Source organism: Pelodiscus sinensis, chromosome 1 (assembly GCF_052426305.1).
Source record: "Pelodiscus sinensis isolate ZL-2025 chromosome 1, ASM5242630v1, whole genome shotgun sequence".
Lineage (NCBI taxonomy): Eukaryota > Metazoa > Chordata > Testudines > Trionychidae > Pelodiscus > Pelodiscus sinensis.
This window is the reverse complement of record NC_143052.1, coordinates 30,950,665-30,962,104: the sequence shown is the minus strand read 5'-3', so window position 1 is coordinate 30,962,104 and position 11,440 is coordinate 30,950,665. Positions and strand designations below refer to the sequence as shown.

The following is an 11,440-nucleotide window of genomic DNA, read 5'->3' as shown; positions in this document are numbered from 1 at the left end:
CATATATAGGGGTCAGCTTTTAAAACCACAAAATATGTCATTTGTGTATGTTTGCTTATTTAACCTTTTAATAACCCTATAATTTCTTTTTTCCTAGTTAATAAATCTTTATTACAGGATTGGCTGTCTTTGGTGAGTCACTGACGGTACAAATTGGCTTACAGGGCATGACTGATCCTTTAGGACTGAAATCAATCTGAAACTTTTGTGATCTTTGGTATATAGCAATCAACTGATTACCACATCCAACTTGTCTTGATGGTAAGCTGGACTGGAATGCCCAAGGAGGCCGTCTGAGTCTCCATGGTAAAACTATTATGGTGCTTTAAGAGCAAACACTTGTACTGGGTTGGTAAAATCTAACTACAAGAAAATACAAGTCAGAGGTGTCTGCCCTCAGGTGGGCACTCATGCTGGAGGTATCTTGAAATAGCTACCTCGCGTATTCACAAGCCGCTCGTTATGTCAAAATATTTTTTAAAATAATGGGCATGCTATTTCGGCATGCCAGTAACCCTCATTCCGCGAGGGTTAAGGGATGTCTTGAAACAGTGCATTATTTCAAAATTTGGCACTGTGTAGATTGCCAAATGTCAAAATAGCCTATTTTGAAATTCAATTGAAATAAGATACGCAATTTGGATAGTGCAAATTGTGTATCTTATTTTGAGTTTAGGTGCTGTGTAGTTGTACTCATACAGTGTATCTTCCTTTCAATCAAAGCCAGTTTTGGAGAAAAATTATTAATAGTGGTAACTTAAGAAAACAGATCAAAAGTTAGATGTGTTTGTTTCATAGTAAGTTCTTGTGGAGAATATTAGGAGTAAGCTAGGTGGAAAGAAAAATGAATGATGAATTTAGAAAAGTGGCTAAAGCAAGGTCTCTATTACAAATAACTTACAGACGACATCAATGGCTAGGGTATGTGTTATGAATGGCTCATAACTGACTATTGATTGTTGCTCTCAGTTGGGAGCAACAAAATTCAACAAGAAAGAGGGGTAGGCCTAGCATGACTTTGAATTGCATGATTATCAATGACATAGAAAAAATCTAATTTGAATTGGGAGGACTTAGGTGATACGGCAGCTGATTAGCATGCATAGAGAATCTGGATCCAAGATGTAGAAGGAATAAAGTTGCAACTATGGGCAATTAATGGAATACTGTTAGAGAAATAAACCATGGCAAAGCCATGGATATAAGGCAACTATTTTTTTTTTAAAAAAAAAAGCATAGCAAAGCACGTCCTGGGTGAAACTGCAGGCACCCTTTGAATTTTGGATGGATTTCTTACTACATACTATTCTAGTTTTGTTATAGATTACATCTTGGTGGAAAAAAACTTCAAACTTTCTTTTCTTGTGGTTTTACATTCTTTTACTTATTTCATCACAAGCTGAATGAAAAAAAACAAACCACCTTTACCCAAGGCAGACTACTTTGAGTTTTCAAATGGTGAGCCAAAGTTGCAATATAGCTAAATTGTTGATAAAACGGTCCATATGACAACTGACTCCTGACCTTTCACTGACACCAGCCTCAATACCCCTTAAAATCTCCTCTTGCAAATATCTTTGTGGCTGTCTTCCAAAATTTTATTCAATTACCTCATTCAAATCCTTCCTAACAACTAGTTTCTGCAATATCACCTCCAAATGAACAAGTGCATTTACATGAAATAGTTTATGAACCCACTAAATGTGCATAACTAATACAGAATAGCAATATAAACACGTCTATAGACCATCTTCTTCCCCATTGCGCCCCGTTCCATAATATATGTGTTATCCTCATTTATTAAATCTCTCATTGGAATTGTAAGCTTTCTATGTGTTTTTGATTATAAGTGTTAGGAAATCACAAGAGACCATTTGTATAAGCTCTCCTAGTACATGATGGCCAGACAAGTATGATACATACATAAACACTAAGTAGCTAAAAATATCTTTGTATCATCCTTTATTCTCTGTGCCAATGCAAACAAAGTAATCACAGGCCCTGGAATAATAAAAATAGTTTGCATAGTTAGTGGCACATCTGATTATCTTAAAACACTTTACAACAAGGCTACGTCTACACTGGCCCCTTTTCCGGAAGGGGCATGTAAATTTCACAAGTCGTCGTAGGGAAATCCGCGGGGGATTTAAATATCCCCCGCGGCATTTAAATAAAAATGTCCGCCGCTTTTTTCCGGCTTTTAAAAAAGCCGGAAAAGAGCGTCTAGACTGGCCCCGATCCTCCGGAAAAAGTGCCCTTTTCCGGAGGCTCTTATTCCTACTTCGAGGTAGGAATAAGAGCCTCCGGAAAAGGGCACTTTTTCCGGAGGATCGGAGCCAGTCTAGACGCTCTTTTCCGGCTTTTTTAAAAGCCGGAAAAAAGCGGCGGACATTTTTATTTAAATGCCGCGGGGGATATTTAAATCCCCCGCGGATTTCCCTACGACGACTAGTGAAATTTACATGCCCCTTCCGGAAAAGGGGCCAGTGTAGACGTAGCCCAAAGGTACATAGTAATAGATTTTGAAAGCTTATGTTTATGACCTGTTAAAGATATTGGGAAACATTATTTTAAAAAATATTTGTAAATAAAACAATGGTTAGAATCCATGCAAGCTGTGAGAATTCAAACAGTTCAATACTGCATTATGTGATGCACTTCTGGTGTTGAATGAAGCTGAAGAAAAAATATTGCTTCAATGTTTTCAGTAGTGAGACAGAGTCCAAAATTAATAATGGTTGCAATAGCTGTTCCTGCAGCTTTAAAGTGGATTTTTTATTTGGATGTTTTCATGAAATATCTTTTGTTGACATTCTGCAAATGATGCCATCCAGCAATGTGCCAATTTTTTCTTCCTGTGGAGTAAGTTTGTACATCTGTAGAAACAAAAAATGTAACATGTAAAGGTTACATGAAGAAAAATTTGGAATGTACTCCTTTTCTTAAAAAAAAATCCAGTGCAATAAAACATTTCTTTATGAAAGGTATAAAGAATATATACAAGAAACATGTTAAATATGTTTTCATTTTTTTAACTTTAGAAATGTAGATCTTGTCTTTCAGGCTATACATGATGGAGAATGAGGAACCAGACAAATTTTCACAAGAGGAAAGAGAGTGAAAATTAAGAAACTGAGGAAATGGGACATTTAGCCAGGCACTTAAAAGAGCTCTGTGTTTTTTTGGTCTGCATCTAATTAACTTTCTTAACATAATGAGCATTTTGGAAACTGGGACTGAAATTCTGACCCTGGCAAAATTCTACTGACTTCAATGGGACCAGAATTCCACACAGGATCTGTCTAAATACTTAACACTTTGCCCTTCAGTTAAGTGTGAGAGCTTCCCACACATCTCAAAGATTTACAAAAGGTTCTGCAACAATATAGAAGGAAAACTGGACTTGGCATTCTTGATATTTCTAAAGGTAAAAATGTAGAATTAATCGTCCCCTACCAAATCCCCAACCCTTCGTTACATATTATAGAAAAGAAAAAGAAAAAGAAAAGACCCGAACTCGGCTTTTAAGAAGTCCTTTGCTGATCATGTTTAGATATGAAAATGGGTTTGCAACCATTACTGTAAATAAATTTATTATATAAAGCTTTTCAGTTAATGAACAGCTATTTTATATTCTAGTACAGTTAACCACAGTCCTGTTTTGGTTTCCAGAAGACTATATATAACACACGTTGAACAAAGCAGCAAGGACTTGAAGTAAAAGCTATGACATGGCATTTTTTTAAATTTCTAAAGCAACTGCCCACAATATGTCACTTCATTACTATTTTAGGACCCTCGTACAAGGTCCTTTATTCACATGCTTTGCGTTAAGTAAGTGTATAAACTTTTCCAGTATTTGAACCTTATTTTTAATTCCATGCATCTTCCCCAGAAAAAAACAGAAAGTGCAAATCTGCTGTTGTGAGAAACCTCTAAACGACTCAATATAGCATTCCTTTTCTATCCACACCCATTGCTGGAGCCAATTTTAGATGCTGTTGGATCAATATCCATTGAAAAATGAAATTCTCTGAATAGCAAATAGAATCAGCAGCAAACAAATATTCCATTTTCACTTAAAACAAAAGCTTCCAATCACTTCTGCAAAACCCCACAAGGTTAAAGAAAAAGAATGAATGAGTAATCACTGAATTTAGAAACTAGTTAAGTAAAATATCCTAGTCTTATTTCATATATTCCTAAAACAAGCCTTTACAAACCTTTTTAACTTTTGCTATGTCTGTTATTTTGTGGAGTTCTTCCAGAGAAACCTGCTGGCCTTCCACTTGAGATATTATGCCTTCCAGATTTACAGTTTTTTCTTTGTCTTCAATGAGAACAATGAGCACTGCAGAGTCAGTGTCTGAAATACCAAACTTTTTCAATGCATCTGAAATCTAAGATGAAAAATATTGACATTGTATTAGTAATTTTCTCATTACATGGAAGCAAGTGACCAGTTTAACCTGTTTGGTCATTTTGCTAAATTTTACAATGGTATAAACTGGCATAGTTCCACAGCTGTTGACCAGTGCCAGTTATAGCAGCAGAGAAGACAGGCCCAATTTTTACTTTGGTTGCCCCAAATACTTTTGGATCTAAAGTGTTTAAGACATTTTAAAGATTTTTTTTTTTGTCAACAGGAGAGTATGCCCATAAATTGTCAGAAAACTAAAGTAATTACCTTTGGCTGCAGACCAAACATGCATAAATGGACAATGACCACTGTCCTGAACAAATCAAGCCCTTTTTTAATCTGGGTTTTTGTTGTACATGCAGTGATGAATAGAATACAGAAGGTTAAAGGGCGTGCCTTAAAGTCTATACAAGCAATTCTTTGTTTTTCTCATATGTATGGAAATAATTTAATCGCTTCAGTGCTTAGGGCAAAGTTTGTACTCAAATATTCTGTGGCACAGAAATTTCACACTGTAAAAATTGTTCTTAGCTCATTAGAAAAAGTGTAAAATATATTTTCGAGGAAAATGTTTGGTCTTCCTAATTCTGTCTCAGCTCTTTTACTTACGACAAAGGTGAGTGAACGCGCTCTCATCCAAAAGCACAATGCTTCTATATTTATATGTACTAGTTATATACATGTACAACTACTGCATTCAGAATATATCATTTACATTTACAAGTTTATGTCTGGAGAAACATCTTAAATCTAAAACTTAAAAATTGCCATTGCTTTTGCAAATCCATTAGTTTTTGCATTCCTGGGATCTTCTAGAACTTAAGGTGTCAGAGAAATAAGTAAAAATCTTAATAAGCTAATTAGAAACACAAATTTCAAACAATGTATGTGACTTTTAAAAAAGGGCAAGTGAACTTGCACTGACACACACAACTATTCATATACCTTTAGGTCCAGCTATGTTGAAGATTTGCCATATTACTTACTATTTTGTAGCATTTATTGTCAGACATGTTTTTCCCCAATTTTGGCTAAGTCCTCTTATTGATCTCATAATTAGAATATGTGTTATACAATAGTTTGGTTATCCAGACAGTTGTCATATTTGGTTGCTTGGTGGCAAAAATAATAAGAAATGGTATGAAATTAATTTTTCCTATGGATAAAATGGATTATTATTTTTACTCAATTTCATCTTTGTATATTATTTTACATGGTGTTTTAAAAATTTAAATGGAAGGAGAAAAGCTGGGAGTATATTTTCTGTCCTTGGTATTATGGTAACTTTAAAAATGTGAGCCTATTGTGTTGTGATTATATCCCACTCTAAGGATGCTATATTAATAAAATATGTACTTTGATAAATAAAACACCTAAAATCAAATATTTTAACAATTTTTACAGACCTCAAGTTGATTTCAAATACTGACAGACACTGGTTACATTTACCTTTTGCTGAAGATACTCATTAGCAGTTCAATGCTCATTTGAGTACTGTCAAGTAAATATATTTCTGACCGTTTGCACCAGGATTTGGTGTCAATTACAGGTAGCCTACTTTTTGGTATTTAAAAAAATAATTGCAACAGGCTCACAATCAGGGCTGCTGCCACCTGCAGTCCATATAAAGAGAAAATAAGTCAATCAGGAGTATTCCTGGATTCTCAGGGATGAGCTAGAGAAGTCATAGCACTGAGAGCTAAGTATACACCAAAATATGACTAGGGAATTTTAACCTCTGTAGCTATTTAAGCAAGTTCAGTACCTCACAGAATTGGGTACTCTGAGACAAGCAAAATGTTCAGTGAATATTTATTTTCAACTTGGCTAGGTGGATTTTGGAAAGCACATCTAGCAACAGAGATATTTGCTCAGCAAAATAAATCTTACATTGTTATTTGGGGAAAGGTTGAAAATGATTTCTGCATAAAGAGTTCTAGTCTTCATTTTACCAATCTTGTGTAAGTGAACTGCTTTGTTTGTTGCCACAAGTATCTGAAATGGATCAACAATCTGCAGAACAGAATAGGAAAAGATAAAAACTTTACAAATTAGTTTTTTCCCCAGTCAGAATAAAATCTTAATAATATTAACTTTCTCTCTGAATTACTTCTGTTTTACTACCCTAAAATCTACCATCCTTACACTGAGCATCAGATTGTTCTGTGAGTTATCCCTCTGAAGTTAGTGGAACTACTCACTGAAACAGGTAATACTCAACTTTAGGATGACCTAAGTGTGCACCAAAATATGACTAGGGAATTTTAACCACTGTAGCTATTTAAGCAAGTTCAGTACCTCACAGAATTGGGTACTCTGAGACAAGCAAAATGTTCAGTGAATGTTTATTTTCAACTTGGCTAGGTGGATTTTGGAAAGCACATCTATCAACAGAGATATTTGCTCAGCAAAATAAATCTTACATTTTTTGGGGGGAAAGGTCGAAAATGATTTCTGCTTCTTAGGGTGTGTCTTTTTTTAAAAAAAAAAACTTCCCCTGCGTCTAGACTGCTGCCGCGTTCTTTCAAAATTAAATCAAAGAGAACATGGCATTTTTTTTGACCGTGGTAAACCTCATTTTACGAGGAAGAACACTTTTTTTTGAAAGTGCTCTTTTGAAAAAAGGCATTCTTGAATGCAAACAGGGCTTTTTTGAAAGAGAGCATCCAGACTGAAAGAAGTGGTTGCAGTCTAGATGCTCTCTTTCAAAAGAGGCTTTTTCAAAAGAATCTTTCGAAAGAGGCTTGTAGTCTAGATGTAGCCTCAGTGATGAATGCATAACATCACTGGCTAACAGTCTCAAATCAAAGAATTTAAAAGAATCAAATCCAGCAATCTAATGTCTCAAATTGTTGAATAAAGTTCTTTTTTCTTCACCCCAGATCTTTTGCTTTGCTATTTATTTCTAACAAAAGGTAATGTCAGGTTCTAAAGAAGAACAAGGGCTCCAGATGTTAGCTATTAGAATACGAAGACTATTCAACTATTTATGGAACTAAATTTTCAATTTATTAGCTTTTATTTTGAGAGATGGAAGAAAATCAAATAGCTACATATTCTAGGAGGTTGAGTAAATCAACATGTACGGCTCTTAAAGCCCAATCCTAAATCAGATCTGTATGGGATGGACTCTTACTCTTGCATGAAGTCAAGTGAAGTTCATGGGGATGTGGATATGCACAGAAGTCCAATCATGTGCAGAAGCTTGCAGGAATACAAACATACCCAATTTTGTATACCATTTTTAACAGAGGAAGAATTATAGCCTATACAACTGTAATATAAACAGTTACAAAGTGCAATTATTTGGTGATTTGCTTACCATTGCAGGATTTATTAATGCTCCATCAATAGATCCTTCCATTGCTTTTTTTCTTAGAGCAGCAGCATTTTTGACATCATTAAACAAAACAAGAGTCACACTACAGTCAGGAAATAGTTCCAGTTTGTGTGTGAAATGCTGCATCTTGTAACAAATAGTTTGCCTTGAACCAGTATACAACAGCCAAACCTAGAGTATTTATAAATATAATTACTGCACAGGAATCATAATACTTAAGTTAGCTTTGTCTTAAGTATAGTGTTTCTTAATGACGCTTATGTGGTAAATATCATAAAATATAAGCCACTTCACCTTTAATGGTCCCTTGAAATGTGTGTTAACTACTTATGATAAACAAGTGCTTTTCAACCAGTTTTAATTTGCGGACTCCTAAAAAGATGGGTGGACCTCTTTGGAAATCTTAGATATAGTCCACAGATTGAAAATGACTGTTCTATGGACAATTTTTTTTCATAGCGTTTCGATATAGTCTGTGGACTCTAAGGGGTCCATGGACCACAGGCTGAAAATCACAGGCTAAACATTCTGTTCCATCTTGTATTTAGCTGTGACACGGATTAAGCTTTTCAGAGCTGAAGAAGAGCTCTGCGTGAGCTAGAAAGCTTGTCTCCCTCACCAACAAAAGTTGGTCCAATAAAAGATATTACTACACCCACTTTGCCTTTCTATTATTCTGGGACCAACATGGCTACAAAAAACATTGCATAAGTTAACCACCTCATCTGTAAAGACAGACATTTGCAAATATTTTCCTAATATGGACCACATTTTAATAAAGAAATTGTCTCACAGACCACCCCCTCTCCTATTGGGACTGCAAATCCTGTCATTCACAATCAGATGGCATCCCAATAGTTGATATAGGAAAAAAAATTAAGAAAGAACTGGAAGATGGCAAATGAAAGTTTGACAAATGGAAACAAGAAAGCTGGGGCAGCAATACATGACCAGATAGCTACCCACTGGAAAATCCCAGTCTTCTAAGATGGACAGCATCTTAACAAGGTGCTGCCCTGCCCTGTCCTCCTAAATGGGAGCTAAAGGCACTTCAGTACCCTGTAAGAGAGGCAGGCCTGCTGACAGGAATTGGGGGGCCCAGTGATTCAAAAAGGCCTTGGGCTCGAGGTGGTTGGTACTGTGACAATAGCCACAGCCAGAATGCTGCACAGTGTGCTCTAGGCAGCTCTGAGGGCTGGGAGAGGAAGAGTGTGCACCACAGTCTGGGAAGTGCTGAGGGCTGGCTGCCCAATCCTGCTTCTTTCAGGAACATGGAACTACTAACTCCCTTCTCCTTACACAAGGATCCAGCAAAGCTGCCAGCTCCCTTGAAGAGAGACCATTGGTGTGGCTCCCTTTCTACACATACTTTCTTTCCTCCTTTTCCCCTCTTCTTTAATAAGTAAACATAATTTTGTACAAGTTAATACTTTGTAAAAAGTTTTACAAAATGTTCCATTTCTGGTTTTTACTCTGACACAAAACTTAACAATTATTTTTAGAAACGGAATCCATAGCATATGATGAATCGGTAAGCCTACTATGCATTGCTAATCATTTTTCTTAACCCCCCCCCCCCCAAGTTTAAGTATTAATATTAGCTCCAACTATCATCTGCTCCAGGCCGCCAGAGGCTGAAGAAGTGTCCGAAATGGCGTGGGCCGAGGAGGCTCTGCAATGCTGTGGCAGGGCAGAGAAACAAGCTTTATGTCTTATGCCTGCCACCCTTCGCCCCCCCCCCCCCCCCCCCGCAGCTCGGTCTGTCCATCTGAGATGCCAGACAAGGGGCTGCCAGCGCCGCTTTGCTCCGGCCTCCCATCAGAGGGCATGGGAGGGGCACTCAGTCCTGCACAGTAGCCAGCCCCTCTCCACGCCCTTCCCGCAGGCACCTGCCTGAGGCACCCCCGGAGCGCTTCCGCTGGGGCTGCTCAGAGCGAGCTCCTGTGGGCACCTTCCCCCGGCCGCTCCCTGCCCGCGCGCCCGTCTGTCCGACCGACCCACCGGCTTCCTCCTCCGCTCCCCGCGTGCGCGGACAACCCCTTCCCCGGAAACCCGGGCTCGCCCCGAGCTGCGGCTCGGCAGGCTCCGTTCCGCCCGCCATGGAGCGCTCGGAGGCCTACGGCTTCTCCGCCGCCATCAGCGGCACCTTCCTGCTCTCGTGCCTGCTCTTCTCGGCGCTGAGCCGCCAGCAGCGCGCGCCCTACATGGACGAGACCTTCCACGTCCCGCAGGCGCAGGCCTACTGCCAGGGCCGCTTCCAGCAGGTGCGTACGGGCCGCTGGCGCCCCGGCCCCACCCCGCTCCTGACAGGGTGCTGCAGGGCCCCGGGCCCCTCCTGCCCGGGTGGCCGCCTGCTCCGCTGAGCGGGCCCAGGCTCCCAGGGCTGGTGGGATCCCCTCCCGCAGGTCGCCAACCCCTTCCCAGGTGTCCGGTTTGGAGCTTTCTGTTGGGGAAACTAATTGAAACAATATAAATGAGAAAATAGACATGTCCGGTATTTTCTAAATCAGATGTAATGGAGATTGTGATGTACTGTCAAGTGTGTCTGGTATTTTTGTTGAAACCGCCTGGCAACTCTACCAATCCTCTGGGGCTGCTTCCACCTTTCCCTGTGGGGCATGAGCCTGGTTAAGTGCCAGCTGATACAGTCGGTTTGTCACTGGACAAATCATAGAATACTAGGGCTGGAAAGGACCTTGAGAGGTCATAGAGTCCAGTCCTCTGCCCTCATGGCAGGACCAAGCACCAACTAGATCAGGGTGGGCAAGATACCACCTGTATTGCAAACGCAGAGCCCCATTGATTTCAGGGGTGTCCATGCTGCAAGGGTTTTCGGGGGGGGGGGGAGAGGAGTGGGGAGGTCAGCCCTGCCATGGGGCCTATTGTGTGCCTAGGAGCTCAGTATCTCCTACCAGGCTCCATGCACTGAAAGCCCCAGCTGGATGATGCCCTGCTCCTTATCTCCTCCCATTCTCTAGCTACACTTCATTGAAGGAGATGACAGTACTCATAGCAAAGATCTATCTACTTGTATGTTCTCTGTTGCCATCCTGGAATGAGTAAGTGTCTCCAACGGTGCTGGAAGTGGGCAGTTTTTATCATATACAGGATTTACAGTTTGGTACAACAGTTCTCAGCAGCCCAGCTATACAAATTGGTCTAGCACCCCAGGTACCCCTTTATTTTTTGCTATCAATTATTGGTCTTTTTGTACCGGAGTAGAGCAGCTTCTTTCACAGTGTCTACACCCTATGTACCAAAGGCGGGAGCATGTAGGATGAGTTCAGTTACAAGCTACAATGAAAAACAGGCTTCATGCATAGTATGGTGCATAGCTATGTATGTCAGGAAGAGATTTCAACAGTTTGCCATTATGCAGTTATTCACTATGGTGAGGAAAAGCTCTGGCAAGGAGGAGGTAACGGGAAATATAATTTTTCCCATTGCCTCCTGCCTGCTAGAGTCCTTCCTAGGTGCTAGAAATAGGGAGTCAGAGGAGTATTTCCCTGCTGCTGAAATCTCTCCCTGTGGTGGAGAAAGACTCCAACAGCCTAGAACTGCAGCGTTCTTTCCTTGATGTCTCCCATTGCCAGAACCTTTCTCTGCTGCAGGAGTCTTCCTGTGGCTAGGAGGGGCTCCAGCAGTAGTAATGTGTAGCTTGGGCAAGTAGAAAGCCATGC

The 11,440-nt window shown here is 39.7% G+C and overlaps 2 protein-coding genes across 5 annotated transcripts in view; one reads left to right on the top strand and one right to left on the bottom strand.

Moving 5' to 3' along the window:
* Positions 1-2,734: 2,734 nt before the first annotated feature.
* TPRKB (TP53RK binding protein) lies at positions 2,735-9,893 on the bottom strand. 3 transcript variants are annotated; one of them, XM_006120410.4, is made up of 5 exons: positions 9,762-9,893; positions 7,743-7,931; positions 6,311-6,433; positions 4,224-4,400; positions 2,735-2,876 (listed from the first exon to the last, which is right to left on the bottom strand). In XM_006120410.4, exons 2-5 carry the CDS (start codon positions 7,884-7,886, stop codon positions 2,790-2,792), a joined length of 531 nt encoding a protein of 176 aa, XP_006120472.2. In that variant the 5' UTR covers positions 7,887-7,931; positions 9,762-9,893; the 3' UTR covers positions 2,735-2,789. The 3 variants fall into 3 exon arrangements, with proteins under 3 accessions (XP_006120472.2, XP_006120473.2, XP_014427674.2); XM_006120411.5 differs by having other exon boundaries at positions 9,654-9,770; XM_014572188.4 differs by lacking the exon at positions 9,762-9,893 and adding an exon at positions 9,650-9,760.
* ALG10 (ALG10 alpha-1,2-glucosyltransferase) overlaps positions 9,860-11,440 on the top strand; it is a 21,787-nt gene continuing 20,206 nt past the window's right edge. The window contains exon 1 of one of the 2 annotated variants that reach the window (XM_075927621.2): positions 9,860-10,024. In XM_075927621.2, the coding sequence (XP_075783736.2) occupies positions 9,860-10,024 (165 nt within the window). The remainder of the gene's footprint in view (positions 10,025-11,440) is intronic. The other variant, XM_075927632.2, reaches the window with a different exon arrangement.